The 18,125-nt window shown below is 35.0% G+C and overlaps 4 protein-coding genes and 1 pseudogene across 5 annotated transcripts; 2 read left to right on the forward strand and 3 right to left on the reverse strand.

Moving 5' to 3' along the window:
- The first annotated feature begins 1,730 nt into the window (after positions 1–1,730).
- On the forward strand, positions 1,731–3,892 carry LOC111308976 (uncharacterized). Its single transcript, XM_022907698.2, has 5 exons — positions 1,731–1,897; positions 1,998–2,056; positions 2,150–2,199; positions 3,086–3,231; positions 3,325–3,892. The coding sequence occupies exons 1-5, from the start codon at positions 1,878–1,880 to the stop codon at positions 3,527–3,529; spliced, it is 480 nt and encodes a 159-aa protein (XP_022763433.2). The 5' UTR covers positions 1,731–1,877; the 3' UTR covers positions 3,530–3,892.
- A 123-nt stretch (positions 3,893–4,015) lies between these two features.
- LOC111308041 (ADP-ribosylation factor 2-like) lies at positions 4,016–6,414 on the reverse strand. Its single transcript, XM_089746930.1, has 5 exons — positions 5,890–6,414; positions 5,373–5,443; positions 5,159–5,278; positions 4,732–4,850; positions 4,016–4,466 (listed from the first exon to the last, which is right to left on the reverse strand). Exons 1-5 carry the CDS (start codon positions 6,041–6,043, stop codon positions 4,286–4,288), a joined length of 645 nt encoding a protein of 214 aa, XP_089603056.1. The 5' UTR covers positions 6,044–6,414; the 3' UTR covers positions 4,016–4,285.
- Positions 6,415–7,026: 612 nt separating this feature from the next.
- On the reverse strand, positions 7,027–8,536 carry SEP1 (stress enhanced protein 1). The gene is made up of 4 exons (XM_089746939.1): positions 8,377–8,536; positions 8,197–8,298; positions 7,324–7,502; positions 7,027–7,247 (listed from the first exon to the last, which is right to left on the reverse strand). Exons 1-4 carry the CDS (start codon positions 8,420–8,422, stop codon positions 7,143–7,145), a joined length of 432 nt encoding a protein of 143 aa, XP_089603065.1. The 5' UTR covers positions 8,423–8,536; the 3' UTR covers positions 7,027–7,142.
- Positions 8,537–8,663: 127 nt separating this feature from the next.
- On the forward strand, positions 8,664–14,075 carry LOC111308042 (sodium/proton antiporter 1-like; annotated as a pseudogene). Its single transcript, XR_016329568.1, has 10 exons — positions 8,664–9,311; positions 9,931–10,109; positions 10,245–10,373; positions 11,052–11,228; positions 11,740–11,846; positions 12,193–12,313; positions 12,628–12,689; positions 12,800–13,101; positions 13,375–13,670; positions 13,763–14,075. The product of XR_016329568.1 is annotated as a sodium/proton antiporter 1-like (transcript).
- Positions 14,076–14,230: 155 nt separating this feature from the next.
- LOC111308977 (D-3-phosphoglycerate dehydrogenase 1, chloroplastic-like) lies at positions 14,231–17,050 on the reverse strand. The gene is made up of 4 exons (XM_022907699.2): positions 16,420–17,050; positions 15,407–15,894; positions 15,228–15,323; positions 14,231–15,093 (listed from the first exon to the last, which is right to left on the reverse strand). The coding sequence occupies exons 1-4, from the start codon at positions 16,967–16,969 to the stop codon at positions 14,422–14,424; spliced, it is 1,806 nt and encodes a 601-aa protein (XP_022763434.1). The 5' UTR covers positions 16,970–17,050; the 3' UTR covers positions 14,231–14,421.
- Positions 17,051–18,125: the final 1,075 nt, after the last annotated feature.

Genomic DNA, 18,125 nt, shown 5'->3' on the forward strand with positions numbered 1-18,125 from the left:
GAAAGAAAAGTCGTTAAAAGCAGTTGTTCTACCTTGGTGTCGACAGCAAAGAGTCTGATATCAGTCACTGTCAACTTATTTTGGCAAATTTCCAAATTTTTTGTGGCCTTGGTTGGATTTCTTCTAACTCTCAACCATCTCAAAATTTAGCTGAAAAAAATCATACAGTAGGGAAAAGATCTTTCTGAGATTAACAAAAATGGTGACCGTTTACAATAACAGTGTAACTTGTAATCCTTTTTCACTCCCAAAGCAATGAACCATAATAAGGATAAATTCTTACAGGACAAGATGTGTGTTTGAGATTCCTACCCTAGTACTAACTCGTAAAGCTCTTTTCTCTTGGCATGGCTACTCCAGTATAGTCTGAATTCTGGAAATAATACATTGTCGGAGTAAATATTTTGATTTAATTTATTAAATTTTTTTATTAAAGTACAAATTAATATAAAAAAATTTAAACAAAATTAACACGTGTAACAAATTTTTTATTTTATAAAACTATAATTTTGTATACCTAATGTTTACATAACTAAAATTAACTATATAATTCTTAACTAACATGGAGTAAACATTATTTTATCATAAATAAAAAAATCTTTTTACAAATGCACGTGTAAACACAAATATACATATAAATATGTATGTATATTAATTTAATAAAAATTTACTTAATAGAACTTTTAAAGATAGATATAAAATGTGAAACAATTAAAATTAATATATTCAAATTTTGTCATTTATTTTTAGTAAACAAATATATTTCTATCATGTTTGATATACAAAATTATGATAAAATTAAATAAAATAATATTATAAATAAAATTAAATTAAATAATATCTTTCTATTTTCTGTTTGATGTATTCAAAGATTATTATAAGATAATTTATTTATTTGTTAAAATTATTATTTTTAAAAGTTTATATAATTTAAGTTATTGATATAATTTTAAATATATAATTAAACATATAAGTTTAATATCATGAATTAAAAATAATCATCTTTACTTGGGAATGATTAAATAATCTATATCAAAAGGATATTAATCCTCATTGTAATCTTAATCCTTCATTTAGATATAAATCAAATATGATATAGGATAATTATTATCCTATTTTATTAATAATCTTATACATTGAAAATGATATTCATTTCTTATTCATTATATTTGAATAATAATAAATGCCTCTTTCTTATATACAATGAAAACAAAAATGAGACATAAATCTATGTTAGTTAAAGATGATTTTTTATTCATATTAATTCACATCTATATGAATTCTAAAAGTTTTAATTTGTTTTTGTACAAAGTTAATATATATATTTATAATGAAATTGCTTAACATTCTAAGTATAAAGGTTCAATCACCAAATAAATAATAAAAAGTTTTTTTTATGAGCCTTAATTTAGTGGGGGGGGGGAATATGATCTAAAAATTTTTAATGGGGGCAAAGCTTTAAATTTCTAAAACTTAAGAGATTTTCCTATAATAAACCAAAAGAAATTTAGTATCTTCCGTCCTTTCTATCCATTTTTTTTGTACCATGCATTTTCCCGACGTAAATAAAGAAAGAAAAAAAAAAAGAGATATATAATAGAAGAAGTTCCTGAAGATTGAAGCCCAAAATTTATTCAATCAAGTCCATAAAGTTTAAAGGCCCAACACCGTAGTATTAAAAATTTTCCTGTTTTTGCAAAAAGGGTCCAAACCTCTAAAGAATGGAAAATAAACTATCAGGCTTGAGGCCACTGGTTCTAGGTTTTATACTTTGAGTTGGCTGTCTCTTTCTTCTTTGTAGTTCAATAATCAAATCCTAAAACCTTCACTTTGGTTCCTCCATTCTAAGAATTTAACCTTTTTGAAGTTACTCAAACATGGGGAAACCAAGCTCACGGTGAATATATAATATTTTTTATTTATTGTGTTTTAACTTCTCTGATTAATTTTTGGAACTTGGGGTTTTCTGCAATTTTACGATTTTTTTTTTATGGCAGGCCAGATTCTTCTTCTAAATCCGATAAAAAATTCGAAAAAAAGCTCCAGTTCTATGCCAGTGAGTTGAAACTCTTATTCATCACGAAAATTATTTTTAATCAATTTTATGTTATATGTAAATGTAATAATTTCATTGGTTTTATATATGTAGAGGTTAGAGATACCGTTGCCTCCTTGACTGCCAAGAAGGACATAACAAAGGTAATAAGGGTCTTTCTTGCAAACATTTTTAATTTGTTTATCCTTGCAAATCTAAATGCATTCTTCTCTGGGATTTGCATTCAATGCGGGAATTCGTTATAATTTCAGTATTTAATGCATGCCATAGCAAATTGGGTTGAACTCATGTGGATGAATTCATTTGATGCAATGAGCTTTCACTCTTACCTGTATTCTATGTCAATTGTATTATATCTTATGTGTGTGTGTGTGTGTGTATATATATATATATTTATATTTATATTTATATAAGGAGAGATAAAAAAAGTGTTATACTGTCTACAACTTACTCAGTCTAATCATTGATCAACTAACACAGTCCACAACTAAAAAAGTTTTACACATTTTTCTAATTATTGATTTCAATAGATCCAAGAGATGAGAGATACAAGTAAAAATAGGACAAAATGGTTTATTCTCATTCTTTGAATCTATTGAAATCAATGGTTAAAAAAATGTGTAAATCTAAAAAATTGTTATACTGTGTAAGTTGATCCCTCTTATATATATGTGTGTGTGTGGAATGGTTAGACATCAAAGGCAAGATAAAGAATCCTATGGAATTCTAACATTCTTTGTAGAGTACTGCTGGAGTTCTGTTGCAAAAACTGCAAAATGTGGATTTGGGGTGGGGTTGGGACGGGGAAGGGCTTGGGGGAGATTACTTGGTGGCGTTAGATCTTATCAAATTTCTTCCACTGACATTTTTTTTGGGATAGAAGTAAATGTTTCCACTGACTAAAGCAATGGCGCCAGTTGACGGCTTTGGCAAATCTCTCTTCTATTTTGAGTCAGAAAATAATATGAGATGTATGATCTTAGTTTGGACTTAAAAGAGTTTGCTAATGAACTCCTTGTCTCCTACCAGAAAAAGAAACTTCGAAGCCGACAGAGGAAATTGAAAGCATATGATCTCTCTGCGCTGTCAGAGTTTCTTCCTGAGTTGAAAGCTCCCAAACAATCAATTCCTGCAGCTGATTTCAAGCTCAATTGCAAATCTAGGCAACAATTAATGTGCCTGCTTCAATTCTGTGATTCTATCATGTTATAATGTTTGATTATCCCCTGCAATAAAATATCTGACTTTTAATGGATGATTTTTATCAGATTGAAAGAGGGGAAACAATTGAGTGCAGTTCTTAAGCATCCTGCTTTTCAAGCTGATCCACTGGCTGCCATTCATCAACACTTACAGAGCACACAGCCTGCTTTAGATGAAAAACCAAAGAAAAAGACAAATCAAAATGGAGGGAAGACAAAGAAGATAAAAAAATCAAAGGCTTCATTTGGACCTCAATCCATGGATATCTAATTCCGTGATCTTTCCTTCATCAGCTTTCAATATGTTTTCATTGATTTGCTCAAATTTTGTTCTTATATCCTGAGCTGGTCGAAAATTTTTAACCCTTTCTTCCTCTTCACCAGGAGTAATGTATTTCACCATTCTCTATTTTGTTAACAATGTGTTCTCACCTCTTTGACACTCTTCGATGTAGATTATCGTAGACTGAATGAAAATAGGAGAAAGTTTGGTGAACTATCCCATTGTAGTTTACTGTTTATGGATGAAAAAGTACTGAAAATAGCCCTTTCTCTTTTATCTGGTGTAATCAAACTTGTGGTTATGGACGCCTTAATTACAAAAAAGGCCCAACTTGCATATTTACTTTTGAAATTTTGTTGTTTGAGTTGTTGAAGTTGGAGATTATGGGGCAGGAGGATTTTCTAATTACGGACGCTTGCCAAGTTTTTGAAGTTTCTTCTTTATGTCTGTTCTCTAGTGGTTCTATATTTCCATTGGCATAGGAACTGTTCTTCAGTCTTTGTCAAATATAGATGGAGCAGTAGATGAAAATATAACAGTCTAAAACAAAGTTTCATTATATAATTCTTAATTTATATTTATTCAAAGGACAGAAAAAAAAACTCAACTTGGAAATACACAGATGCTGACTGTGATAATGTGATGTGAATGATTCTATCTGCAGGTGCATCTGCTAGAGGAAAAGCCCTGAGTCTTTTAAAATTGCAACCTCAAACAAAATCATGCCAGATTTTCGAAGTTTTACTACGGTTTTTCCATTTCAACGAGTGTCAAATCAATTTCTTTTTGGTGATTTCTATGGAAGAAAAGATGAGGAATGTGGTTGTATGAGAATGTTTCTGCCTTGTTAGAGATATTGTCGGATAGCCAGTTGAGACCTTCATAGAGTCCACAACCAGAGTGTGCAGAAGTACCTACGATGTACCTGCACAACAAATTGATTTAATACGACCTGTCAAACCATTGGGAGGTATTCGATCTTTAAAACATTATCAGGGTCAACGGCGAAGAATAAGCTTTCATCATTCTAATCTTCATGTCCTACTATCTTTTATTTGATCACAACAGGAAGTGAAAGGTCCACTATAAAACTGAAAAAAAAAATGCAAATGAATAATAGCATACATTCAGTTGATACATTTCAGCAAGTGTCCATGCCATGCAATCTATAGGAGAAAAGCAATTCTTACCAGGGCCGCTCACCAAGACAATGCAACCCAAGTTTATCAGCTACCTCAGATAAAGTCATGGCATTTGACAGGTCTTGCTTATTGGCAAAGAGTAATAGTGCTGCATTGGCTAGTTCATTCTGCAATGATAGGAACAAAAGGAGGATAAATATTCCCAGTAATTGTCTTTGCAGTGTAAACAATACTGTAAATATGTCATTGGTTGGCGGTTTCAGAAGTTGCACTTGCAGTGTTGGACTAGAGTTATGGCAGCTATAAGAAAAGGAAGTTTCACTTGCAGATGGCAGCAGAGAATGTCACATTAAAGAAAGGTTTACAGAGTCCTTTCTTGTAACTCTTTTGATTCTATTTAGTTTTTTTCCTAGGGTTTCTTTATGAATAAGAAATGAAAATAAAATATTTTCAATATGAAGAGCTTAGTACTAACATCAATTAAAATCCGATGTAGCTCATTCCGGGCTTCCGAGATTCTTTCTCTATCACTGCTGTCCACCACAAAGATTATACCCTGGGCGTTCAGGAAGTAATGTTTCCACAATGCCCGAATCTGTGTTATAAGCAAATTAGTCTGTGCTATACCTCATTCATTTAACATATCAAACAGATTAGCCCATGTAAACAAATGAGATTTTGCTTGATACCTTGCTTTGTCCTCCTGCATCCCATATATCGAAGCATATGTTTTTGTACTCTATGGTCTCTACGTTAAAACCTGCTTGATAAGAAATGGAAACGAGACGCACTGCATCAATTGACGAACTTGAAAATCTTGAAATTACCTCGTCCATCTCTATTCAGAAAATCTTAAAGTTGAAGTCATGATCTTGCCATATTTTCAAGTCAATAGAAGCAAATAATTGTAGCCTGTAGGCTTTAGTTGCAACCACAAATCCATTGAATCCTTCAAATCTTGAGCATATCAAACTAAGATTCAAATCAGAAACGAAGCTTTTTGGTATCATAATTTCTAAACTACTGTTTGTTTTTCACGGTTTCCTTTTTTCTTCCTTTGTTGGTTATCATGTAATTTCCAATCTACAAGTAAAAGAACAGACTGGACAGGCTGAAAACACCTAATCTCAGAGAGAATAAAGCCCTATAGTGAGAAGAAAACCAGGCAGGAGGTTATGAAGTAAAAATGAGTTTGGAATTTGATACCAATTGTTGGCTTGGTTTTAAGCAGAACTCCCAGCTTTAGCTTGTAAAGAATGGTTGTTTTCCCAGAAGCATCAAGACCCACCATGAGAATCCTTAATCTACACTGAGGAAGGAAACCGAACCTCTTGGAAAATCGAGATACTGTTGCCCCCATTTCCAAAATTAGTTCACATCCCAAAAAACCAGAATAACATAATCAAAAGTACAGATCCCGGGAAGATTAGAAAAAAAAGGCATACGCAACTTAAATGAAGTTTCTTTTGCATGTTTAAAGTGCAACGATTGAGGATTATTTTTCCAATACGAAAACCTAGGAAGGGACAAAGAGACAGCAAAAGAGTTCCCTTGCGTTGCAAGTCAATACCATTAACAGGTGCTGGCACTGTTGGATGGAAAAAGGCTAAGAGGCTAAAGAAGAATATGTGCTGATACAAGAAAAGAATGAAGTCCATTTGCTTTCTCTAACTACTGATGGTATGGTTGTTGCAATTCCATATGTTTCACATGAGTGGGTTTTCAGATCCTATTTGGCATGGCGATTGCTTAGAAGTACAACAAAGTATGTCTAAATGTTTAAACGTTAAAAGGTTATGAATTTAACAGTTGCTGGCTGCCTGATATTTTGATGCAATAGAAAGTGCGAGTCATAATATATTTTTGGCGTAAAAGATAGACGTGCTCATTTTACCATTGCAAAAGGTTCAAATCAGCGCCGCCTATGGCTACTAAATTCTCTCCATATTTGTTAGGCAATCCAAACTGGTCAAAAGTATCATGGCATCAAAGAAAACAATTCACAATTGATTAAGGGCTGTGGAATCCAACCCCTTTTTGGGTTTATCTGCACAATGAGGTGCATTTGGATAGCATCGTGCATTTAATCTCACCATTATCATTATTTTCAATTTCACCTTTCCAATCTCATGGTTTAGGAACATGGATCCTGAAAAAAAAAAATGCTTTTCTCAAGCCCAATCTTTACCAATGAAATGCGGCAGCATTTCCTATGTCATAAAATGAGCAGTTAAGAAACAGAATGATTGAACCAGTTCTGTTTCAGGATTTTACCAACACTGAACAGAAACAGAAAAATATATTTAGCAGTTAAGAAAAAAGAAAAACCAACGGAGTAAGGCATTCACATAAAGTTGAATTTCTTATACAATCTCAAACGTATCCTGTTGTCGGCAAGACAACAGAATTACAGTCCATGAGCAAAACTGCAGCTGTAAACATTTTCAGGATGATAAATTCTAACTTTTAGAGGCGGACTGAAAGATGAAAATAGCAGTCAAAACACCAACCAACGCTGTTACAGCCAAGGCTACAGTAGGCAAGGGGGTTGTGAGGCCAAAATTCTGCAAGATCAAGGGAAACATTTGGTAGTTAGTCCAAACATAAATACAGAAAGTACAAACAATGGCACAGTGATACCTCCAAAAGTCCCTTCCCAGTCGAAATTTCAACAGTAATAGCCACCGCAAAGCCAACCATTGCAAGTCTGCCTAGCCATACATCCAAACTGTTGCCCTCCTGGGTGCTTTGCTCACATTTAATGGAAATTGATGTTGCTTTACATGCAGGCTTCCTCTGGTGAGATGTTCTCCTTATCACTGAAAAAGCCAAAGCATGCACTTTTAGTCTACTAATTTCGGGTTAAACACTGTGCTCCTTCTGTAGTTCAGCTGCAAGAACATTAATGGAAAGGAAAGTTCGAGTAACAATTGGAAATCTTCCTATGAAATTTCATCAATCAAACAGTGCATAAAGTGGTCAAGTAAAATATCCAAACAGTATATGTTAATACAAATCAATCTTTAAAATAATTTGGATATATGGTAAAGAAAATGACAAATCATTAATGAAAACCAGGAGCGATCTAAAGATCAAAGCAGCTAGACTATAATCCTGAATCATAATTGACATTTGGCCATCCCTACACAGAGAACTACAGAGAATTAAAGCTGGCCATCCCTACACAAAGAACTATATAGAATTAAAGCTGTTTTTCTGCTAGTCCACAAAAAATTCCTTTCCAGGGCATGTTTAGTAGGTAAATCCTAGTCTGTTCCTCCAAATAAATCATATTTCACATTGTCCATTGCAAAAGGTGGGTCAATGAAACAAACTCACAAGACAAAACCTACTTCACTTTACTATGTACAATTATTTCAAACAAATTCAAAGATTACCCATTATTTGGGTAAAAAAACCAAGTTTTTGGTTTACCCTTTAAGTGTAACAATTTATCATAGAAGCAAAACAAAAACCCACATAAGAGAAAAAAAAAGAAAAAGAATTGCTTACAGAGAGGGGAACCAGTGGCAAAAGTGGAGCCGCTTCGTGAAATACTCGAAACGGGTAAACGAGAAATTTTATGGGTTCTTGATGAGCTGATAGAACAGACATCTGCAACACAATTTGGAGTTGTGAAATTTTTTATAAAGACTTAATAAGTAATGTCAAGAGACAAGATTGACAGACTACCGTGAATGGAAAGAGAAAGAGAAGCAGATACTTGAGCTAAGGCCATGTTTGGAGGAGTTTTGACTGTTTTGAGGGAATGGAGTGGCGACACACCGCCTCTAATCTAATCTTTCTGGACAAACTGGCAGTTGAAAGAGGACCAGACATATTCGAGATATGGAAGTTGAACACGTATCATGTCCCACACATCCTAATAATTCTTTTCTTTTTATGTTTTCTAATTTTTACATGATTTTATCATTAATACTCGAATTTTAAATTTCTTTTAAAAAATCTTTACTAAATTTCTACGAGGTAATAATAGCTAGATAGTTCAAGGGCATCAAGCAATTTACCAAAGAAAATTGTTATATTTAATATGAATAAAAAGTTATACTATAAAGTCCCTATATCATTTTCTAAAGGTTTTGATCGGATAATTACCCACAATTTGTCGAATTTATGTAAATATGTATGATGTATTTATTTAAAAATTAAAACAGCAAGAAGAAGAAAAACGTCTTTTTTTTGGTATTTTTTGGTTTTGAAGTTGAATAAAACGAGAAAGCTACTTTGGCAACTTCGTTCAGTTTAATGAGACAATAAACTAGCTGTTGGACCAAATTTCAAAAACAAAAACAACTTGCAATAAGTGAATCTGAAACAAAATTTTCAAAGGTATTCTCGTTCGTTTCTTTAATAATCCAGCTTCTTAAAAAAATCTCAAGCTTTTATTGGCTGCCTTATCAATTGGGAGGCATTTTTCACCGTCGTACCAATTCAAGAGACGCTCTTTCCACACTCTTTCAGGGTAATCTTTGCCTAACTTTGGCAAAAGTCCAAGGTTGCGTCGCTATGGAGTTCTTGCTAGAGCTGAGGATAAGGCCAGAGGCTCTTCTTCTGTTTCCTATCCAAGACAACGAAGAGTTCAACCCAACAATGAAAAGCAACTTGAGGTTTTTGTTCTTGTTATCCATATACCATTATGAAAAATTTTATCTTTATGGGTACCCATTTGTTTGTTCGTTGATTTATGATTTGGGTGAGAGTTTTTTGTTTTCATTTTGTGTCTTTTGTCATCTTTATTGTCGTGCTTATAAGCAGTCCAGTTTTAAGGCTACCCATTTGCCTGTTCTGCTTATTCATACATTTGAAGATTTTATCTTGGTTATGTTTGCTTGATTAATGAGTAGGTTAAATAATTTGATAGAATTTCAAGCTAGTGCTATTATAAATTACCTTGTGCAGATGTTTAGCTCAGAAATCAGATTGATTTAGTTAGATATATGAGGGTTGATTAGGCGACATTGTCTGGTGTAATATAAAAAATTTTGGCTGACGAGCTCAAACGAGCAAGTTCAAGTCCTGAAAGTAGCCTCGTTGTGTAAAATTGCTGAATCCTAAAGCTAGGAACACTTTTCAAATGACTCTTGTTGGACTCTTATCTTCCATTGGCGGCATTGAGGCTGGGTAATGATCCTCTTTATGAGGGAAGATTACTCAAAAGGCAGTGTCTGTTCCTTCTTCTTTTTGTGAGGTCTGCCACACACTGAAATAACCTTTGCATATCAACAGGAGCTGACCTCAACATCTGGACTTTGTGATCCTTTATGTTCAGTAGATGAAACTAGCTCGCTAGATTTTGAAGTTTCTTATCAGCCAAAGAGTGATTTGTTGAAAACCATTGCGGTTTTCACAGCAGCTTTAACGGGGACTTTGGCAATTAACCTATATCATGGGTTACCAACAACCAGGTTTATCTTTAATTTCTTGTGCAATCATTTCTTTGTAGGTTTTAATCATCGTTTTCTCATCTTTGACCAATTTTTTGCTTATTATTATATTATGTACAGAAACCTTTCTTAATTTTATCTAATTTCATAATGCAGGATATTGCTATGGCATTGCTTTTTGCAATAGGATATGCAGGCATTATCTTTGAGGAGTATCTAGGCTTCAATAAATGTGGAGTAGGCTTGTTGATGGCTGTGAGTTTATGGGTAGTAAGAAGCATTGGGGTAAGAATGATTCTCAGATGTCTACTATTGGACTGTGTTTTTCTGCTGTTCCTCTTCTTGTAGTTTGCATCATTGTTAGCATTATCATAAATTAGGATGAAAACACAAAATTCTCGTGTATCGGATACTTCATTCAGTACTATGTCAGGTTTCAACCTGTTTCTCTCATGTTCTTTGGTGGTGGCCTCATGACCCTATATTCGTTCAAGAGTTAATGAAATACAGGATGCTTGGGCTCTAAACATATTCCCTGATCTACTGATTTTAGTGGTGTATGTTTTTTGTGAATGATGGCTTGTCTTTTATGAAGTGATCATTGCAATCTAATATCCTTTATTTTTTTATTTATGTTAGAGCCCACTTCCCATTGAAGGAATGAGCATCTCCAATTTAAACCATTTCCAAGGGACTACCCTAGCAATGAATTAAGATTGCAAAACTAAGTATCTGCCCCCATGGTAAATTGGGAGAGCCAAAGTTTCTGTTTGTGTGTCTTGTTGCCATCACTATCTCCCTTTATTTTTGGAATTCTATGGTAGTCTACTTATGCTGAAGCATCTGACATCTGTATAGCAAACTTCTTTTTTTTTTTATCATTTTTCTAACTTATTTCTACCTTTGTCTGTCATTACTTGTTTAATAATGCTTGGACCATTCACATTTGATTTTTATTTGTAGGCTCCTTCAACTGATATAGCTGTTTCAGAGCTGACACGTGTATCTGCTGAAGTTGGTGAAATTGTGTTTTTCTTGCTTGGTGCAATGACCACTGTAGAGATAGTTGATGCCCATCAAGGATTTAAGCTGGTTATTGACAATATAACCACTCGAAAGCCACAGATTCTGCTTTGGGTGGTGAGTTGATTTCTGCTGGCTATAGTCATATTGACAATCTTATCATTAATAGCTCATGTATGAATCTTTTTGAAAGTTCAATTGCACAGTGAAGAATACCCTGTGGCCCAATATTTACCCACCTACTGTGAAATTTGTCTGGTAGGTAAAAACCAATGATATAGGTGGTTCCAACTGATAAGATAGATTCAGAAGAATCTTAAATGTGCTTACCTACGTGTCATGGCCGAAGTTATCATCCTGCCAAAGCACAATTTATCTGCATATGATCCTATCATATTTAGTCTTTTACCTAGAATGAGCCTAATGAAGAAAAATTGAAAGTGTAAAGTTTTAGATGAAAATTTGTGTTAGCTGTCTCTCTTTCTAGCATCGCTTTCTTCTGTTTTGAACATATAGATCAACTTTATTTCTATTTCTTGTCAAAGTATTTGATATCTTTATCAGTTGTATCTTCTTGATGTTAGGTTTAATCAAATAATGGTGTTTCACCTGTAATTTGAAAATGCAGGTTGGTTTCGTGACATTTTTCCTTAGTTCCATCCTTGACAATTTGACATCTACAATAGTCATGGTTTCTTTGTTGAGGAAACTAGTACCTCCATCAGAATACCGCAAGTATGTTATGCGATAGAGTCTAGTCTTCTGTTTGGGTTCTGAGCATTGCATGAATTAATAGCTTATTTTCGTTAATGTTCCTGGGTTCACATGGTATATTACCATATTGCAATTGTGTGTTTATCCATCACTGCACAGTTGGTTATCATATATATTTTTTTTGGTATTTGAGACTGCCAGGGTTTGATCCTGGTCACCGGAATTAATAGTTCAGTACTCTACCATTAGATCACATGACTATCATATTATTTTGAGTTAAACGTACCATAGCCGTTTTTTGAGAATGACTAGTATCATGTTTATTCAAATTTCTTAAAACTGTTTATATGAATATGAATTGCAATAGGCTTCTAGGAGCTGTTATTGTAATAGCAGCAAATGCTGGTGGTGCTTGGTCTCCTATTGGTGATGTTACCACAACCATGCTATGGATACATGGTCAAATATCCACATTGCAGACTATGAAGGTGCTTTTATTAAGGTGCTTTCATGATTCTAACAAAGCACATTTAAATTAAATTCACTTTCATTTATGCTTTTAATTTTATCCTGCTATCTATTCATTGTGGATTTAAGTGTCCATGTTGATATGTTTCTTGATTTAGACTTAGATTAGTAGACAAAGGTAATAATTCTGTCAAATTTGAACCAAACATTGAACTATTGGAAGCAATAGCAATGTAAACTCACATACTCTATTCATATGGATCCACCCTAGAAGAATTTTTTCTTTTTACTGACTTTAGGTGGAGTTAATTATGTTTGATTTCATTGCTAACAGGGTTTGTTCATACCTTCAACTGTTTCTCTAGCTGTCCTGCTGGCTCTAATGTCTTTGACTAAGTATGTTTCTTGCATGAGCAAAGATAAGTTGGGAAAGTTCAGTTTTAAAGGGTTACGTTTAACTTCATGAATTAGAGATGAAATAATGTGAGTTCTCTTCTCTCATTCAGCGAAGTTAATGGGAAGGGACAAGATTCTCCCAATGTTTTGGCATCTGAACAAATGGCTCCTAGAGGGCAACTTGTTTTCTCTGTGGGTATTGGTGCTTTGATTTTTGTTCCAGTGTTCAAGGCATTAACTGGTTTGCCTCCTTTTATGGGCATGTTATTTGGACTTGGAGTTCTTTGGATACTGACTGATGCCATTCATTATGGTGAATGGGAAAAGCAAAAATTAAAAGTTCCACAAGCTTTATCAAGGACTGATACTCAAGGAGCTCTTTTCTTCCTTGGAATCCTTTTGTCTGTGAGCAGGTAAATACAAGATGAAAGTACGAATGTGTAATTTGTTCCTGTTTGTTGCCTCAATTAATTTTGTTTAACCACAGTTAGGTTTTATTATGAAGTTTCAATAAAAAGCATTGCTTAGGACAATGCAACTTGGTGATAAGTGCTTTTGATGCCATTTTTTTTTGTATTTTTCATAAATATAAAAAGCATTTCTTATATTTATCATTACTTCATTTATATAATTAAGTTGTATATTGTAGCTTTCTATACTGATAAATTTGAGTTGTGCTTCCCTGGCCTAGAAGCAGCAGGTCTTCTTCGGGAGTTGGCAAATTACCTTGATGCTCATATTCCTAATGTTGAACTGATTGCAAGTGCAATAGGAGTTGTGTCAGCAATTATTGACAATGTTCCACTAGTTGCAGCAACAATGGGTATGTATGATCTCACCACTTTTCCCCAGGATTCTGAGATTTGGCAACTTGTTGCATATTGTGCTGGTACTGGTGGATCCATGCTAGTTATTGGGTCTGCCGCAGGAGTTGCGTAAATGGGAATGGAAAAAATGGACTTCTTTTGGTACTTAAGAAAGGTAATTTGTGCCTTTAGTTGCGTATCATTTTTAGTTAAAAAAAAAAAAAAAAAAGGCCAATGTTATTGAGTAAAAGATTTCTTTTGGTACAGGTGAGCGATTTTGCTTTTGCAGGTTATGCTGCTGGTATAGCTGCCTACTTAGCAGTTAATAACCTTCGCAACTCCTTACCCTTAACCTTAACTCAGGTTCCCTTCCTTTCTGGTTCATGATGCTACAGCTTGAACTTAGACTCAGACCATTTTTTTTTTTCAAATCAATTTAGTGGAAGAGATCTCCCATAAATGTATACGTACTTGGTCTTTAGAGTCGAAGAAATTTTATGTAAAGAATCATGAATTAAGCATAACATGTAAAAAACGATGGCTTGCCATGAAATTGAAATACCTGGAAAATGTCATGAAAGCAATAACCCCAAATCTGCATCAAAGAGTTTTCTCTTTTCAACGTGTAAATCTAAGAACTTTCTGATAGCATGCACAAAAACAAATTGAAAGGATGTGTTATGAATATGGCAACAATTAGCACGCAAAGCACATCTACATCCATAAAACCAAATGCAAATCTGAATCAGACAAAATTAACTGGATGATAAGCAAATTTCTTATTACAAAGCTCAATTATTCTTTCTACCATCCTAAACCTACGACAAAACACACTCAACGACAATTTTCAAAATTGAGCACTACAATGTAGTTAAAATGGCCAACTCAACGCAAGAAGAAAACGATATGGTACTCATACAGCCACCCTACAACTTAAGGAAAACAAACTCTTCAATGGCAGGAACTTCGCCTATCCTCTTTAAAGATTCTTTGCTGGGTTGCTCATCCACTCCTATGGCCATCACTGCTTGCTTCCTTGGAGCAATCCTCCCGACACTCATGAAGCTCACATTCACATTCTCCTGGCCCAAAATACTTCCTACCTTACCAATCATGCCAGGCTGATCAACCTGTCTGCAAAGTATAATGCTACCCTCCAAGCTCACATCCACTTCAAATGACCCTACCTTTGTCAAATGGGGAACTCCATCCTTCACCCGTCCTTCAACCTTAATCTCACCAGACTCTGATATGGAGCTGGCAAATTTTGATTCCACATTGGCAATCTGAACTTGGATGGACTCCAGTGGACTCTCAGGTGAACCATCTAAAATGATGCGTTCCTCTGTGATCCGCAGTCCTCTTTGTTTAGCAGTATAATCAGCATTAACTAGGTTCACAAAAACACTGGAAATAGGCTCAATTAGGCCCTTGGTGATCATCGCACGGAGCAACCTTGTGTCAAGGTCATCAGGGGCTCTAGAGGAAGCATACGACACTTTCACACTTTTAACACCACTTCCACCTCCTACCAATTGGACAGCCAGCCTCCCAAGTTTCTCAGCAAGTTCGACATATGGTTTCAACTCTGTTAGAACCTGCAGGGGAAGTTAACAAATAAGTGAAACATCAATCATGAATGACTAGAACATGAAGAAATGAAAATGAAGGCTATATCAACAGGAAAGTAATGACGAAAAATAGATGGTAAAACTAATAGAACTCATTGTACCTCAGCAGGAACCATTGGTGCATTGACAGCAGTTGCAGCAAGTTCCCCTTTCAAGGCTCCAACAACGGCTTCAGCTATTTCAATAGCCACTCCTTCCTGAAAAACATAACAATGCTTCATTCAATAATATCATTCAGAAGCAAATGAAATATGGACAGATGCATTAAACAATAACTCACCTGAGCCTCCATTGTACTAGCACCAAGATGTGGAGTCACAGTAACCCTCTCATGCTGCACCAACTTGCTGTCCTGTTTTGGTGGCTCCTCAGTGAAAACATCAAGAGCAGCCTGAGCTACAATACCAGAATCCAATGCCCTCACAAGAGCATCTTCATCAATCACTCCCCCACGAGCAACATTGACAATACGAACACCTTTTTTCATCTTAGCAAACGTCTCATCATTGAGCATCTTAGAAGTAGCAGGGGTGAGAGGCATGTGCAGAGAAATAAAGTCTGCAGTTGCTATGGTTTCCTCAAAGCTAACTAGCTCTACACCTATAGCACGAGCACGATCAGCTGGAGCATAAGGATCATGTGCAATAACATGCATGCCAAGCCCCTTGGCTCGCCGAGCTACTTCTGATCCAACCTTACCAAAACCCAAGACAGCAAGTGTCTTTCCAACAAGGGATACACCCACATATTTGTTCCGCTGCCACTTCCCTACATCACCAAAAAAAAAAACACATAAGTTGAAGCCCTTTTAGAAATCTACAAGTCAACAACTGAAAATTGATTAAATTCATAAAGAAGTATGAGTAATGATCCCATAAACTCATATTAAATTCATAAAGAATTATGAGTATGAGTTTATGGGATCATTACAGATATTAGCAAAAATCACCATAAAACCTCTACATGGCATCACTTTAAACTACCAAGTATTAGAATATATTTCTATCACCTTGCTTGCTATTAAATTATGTCTTTTATTATATTCAAAACTTGTAAATGTGGTGATGTCATGAATATGCCATGGTGATTCCCAGACTTGAATCGACGAGAACATTACTCACAAATTATAGAATTTCCACCTTAGCATAATTAAATTAGATCCATAATTATTCCCCCAAAACATTTCCTATATTTAATCGTAGAAAAACAAAATCTAAACATAATCAGATCTAACCAATCCACAAAGATTATAAGCATTATAAAAAGAACGAAAATCATTAAATCAGTTCTCACCAGCCTTGACGGAAGCATCGGCCTGAGCCACGTTCCTAGCCATGGCAGCCAAGAGCGCGATCCCGTGCTCGGCAGCAGCAACAGTGTTAGCAGTAGGCGCATTGACGACCAAACAACCGTGCTCAGTGGCGGCGGCCAGATCCACATTATCGATTCCAACACCAGCTCTCCCAACGACTTTCAATCTCCCACCAGAAGATTCAAAGACCTCGCGGTTGACTTTGGTTCCACTGCGCACAATCAAGGCATCGCAAAGCGAGATCTTGGTGCAGAGCTCTTCGGGAGAGAGGTTGTAAGAGCAGTCGACGTTGGCGAACTCCTTGAGCAGCGTTAAACCGGCTTCGCCGAGTTTCTCGGCGACGAGCACAGTGGGTTTATTGGAGAAAGAGGCGGCCGAAGCGGTTATGATTAAGAAACGTCGTTGCGGTTGGGAGGAGCGTGAAAAGCTGAGGTTGTTGGGGCGGGTGACAAAAAATGCGGAAGGGAGACATGATTTAGAGGAAAGGGAAAGGGATGGGTTCTTGAGCGTTGGGAATTTGAGAGAAGCCATGATGGATGTGTGGCGAAGTGAAAATCGAAGAGGTTTTGTAGGAGTCAGGAAGGGCGGGGGTGCCGAAGTTGAATATGCAGCGAATAAAGGGGAGGGAGAGTAGGGAATTTATATTTTGGTTGCTTTGGTGAGATACAGCGAAGGGAGTGAGAACGGTCTCACGCGCCTATCTTGTGGAGGGGGAAAGTGGGAGCGTGCTACTACGCGAATTAGATGAGGGTCGGGAATGGCGAAATAGTTTGGTGTATCATGTATGTGACGTGAGCAGAGAAGTATAATTTTTTGCACCAATCTTTTTGAAGAAAAAAAAAAGTTGTACGAGTTAATTAACTTAACCATGGACTTGGAGATTAATCTAATCAATTTTGGACCGACGACGGAAATTTTTTATTATCAAAATTTGACCGAATAGTCCCAGTATATATTTTTTTAGCATTATGTTTGAATCGGAAAGAAAAAAATAAAAGAAAATTAGGAGATAATGGACAACCCTTCTTCAGTCCGAATAGCAATTGAAATAAAATAAAGGGTCTATCTGGTTTTTTCCTATCTCTTTTTTTTATATTCAAATTAGAAAAAAAATAAAATAATTAATATTTTTAAAAGCTTGAAATGATTGTTATGTTTTTATTTTCTTTGAAGAGCACTAGCATGTTCCAATGTCACTTTCGTATATCATCCCGCCTTTGAGGACGTCAAGGTAATAAGGCATTAACCATTGGCAACCATATGTAATTGACTAATTAAGACATCAATTTCATTCATTTGGAATTGGATAAATCTTGGTGGCATGTATTGGAAATTTTTTTTTTTTATGTTTTAATAGCTTTAAACATGGTTTTTTTATTGGAAATTTGTTATACTAGTGTTTTATATTTCCCCTGTCTCATAAAAAATGTATTAATTTATTTTTTAATAATAAAATTTTTAGCTTTTAACTTCATTTATTTTAAATATATTTATAATTAAAATATGAGAAAATACTTTCACCTATTTGAAAGGATTCATTTATTTATTACATTCAAAATAATTGAATTTTGAGAGAAAAAAAATGAGAATTCACTTATTTTTTTTCTTAAAACATCATGTAATGATGTATAAATTAAAAGCAATCCAACCCACCAACCCAATTCCTAACCACTTTTGGCAGCTCCCT

Source organism: Durio zibethinus, chromosome 2 (genome assembly GCF_047325235.1).
Source record: "Durio zibethinus cultivar Kanyao isolate XHJ-2024 chromosome 2, ASM4732523v1, whole genome shotgun sequence".
In the NCBI taxonomy this organism is placed as follows: domain Eukaryota; kingdom Viridiplantae; phylum Streptophyta; class Magnoliopsida; order Malvales; family Malvaceae; genus Durio; species Durio zibethinus.

Coding starts and splice junctions, on each gene's coding strand:
- LOC111308041 (XM_089746930.1), bottom strand. CDS start 6,043: ATGGGGGCAACAGTATCTCGATTTTCCAAGAGGTTCGGTTTCCTTCCT. Junction 5,279..5,372: donor ATGCAGGAGGACAAAGCAAG/GTATCAAGCAAA, acceptor CTTATAACACAG/ATTCGGGCATTGTGGAAACA. Junction 4,851..5,158: donor TACATCGGATTTTAATTGAT/GTTAGTACTAAG, acceptor CTATCATTGCAG/AATGAACTAGCCAATGCAGC.
- LOC111308977 (XM_022907699.2), bottom strand. CDS start 16,969: ATGGCTTCTCTCAAATTCCCAACGCTCAAGAACCCATCCCTTTCCCTT. Junction 15,324..15,406: donor CTAGTACAATGGAGGCTCAG/GTGAGTTATTGT, acceptor TATGTTTTTCAG/GAAGGAGTGGCTATTGAAAT. Junction 15,094..15,227: donor CACCAATGGTTCCTGCTGAG/GTACAATGAGTT, acceptor CTTCCCCTGCAG/GTTCTAACAGAGTTGAAACC.
- SEP1 (XM_089746939.1), bottom strand. CDS start 8,422: ATGGCCTTAGCTCAAGTATCTGCTTCTCTTTCTCTTTCCATTCACG. Junction 8,299..8,376: donor TCTTTCTCTTTCCATTCACG/GTAGTCTGTCAA, acceptor ATTGTGTTGCAG/ATGTCTGTTCTATCAGCTCA. Junction 7,248..7,323: donor CTGGGAAGGGACTTTTGGAG/GTATCACTGTGC, acceptor TTGATCTTGCAG/AATTTTGGCCTCACAACCCC.
- LOC111308976 (XM_022907698.2), top strand. CDS start 1,878: ATGGGGAAACCAAGCTCACG. Junction 2,200..3,085: donor CCAAGAAGGACATAACAAAG/GTAATAAGGGTC, acceptor GTCTCCTACCAG/AAAAAGAAACTTCGAAGCCG. Junction 3,232..3,324: donor AAATCTAGGCAACAATTAAT/GTGCCTGCTTCA, acceptor GATTTTTATCAG/ATTGAAAGAGGGGAAACAAT.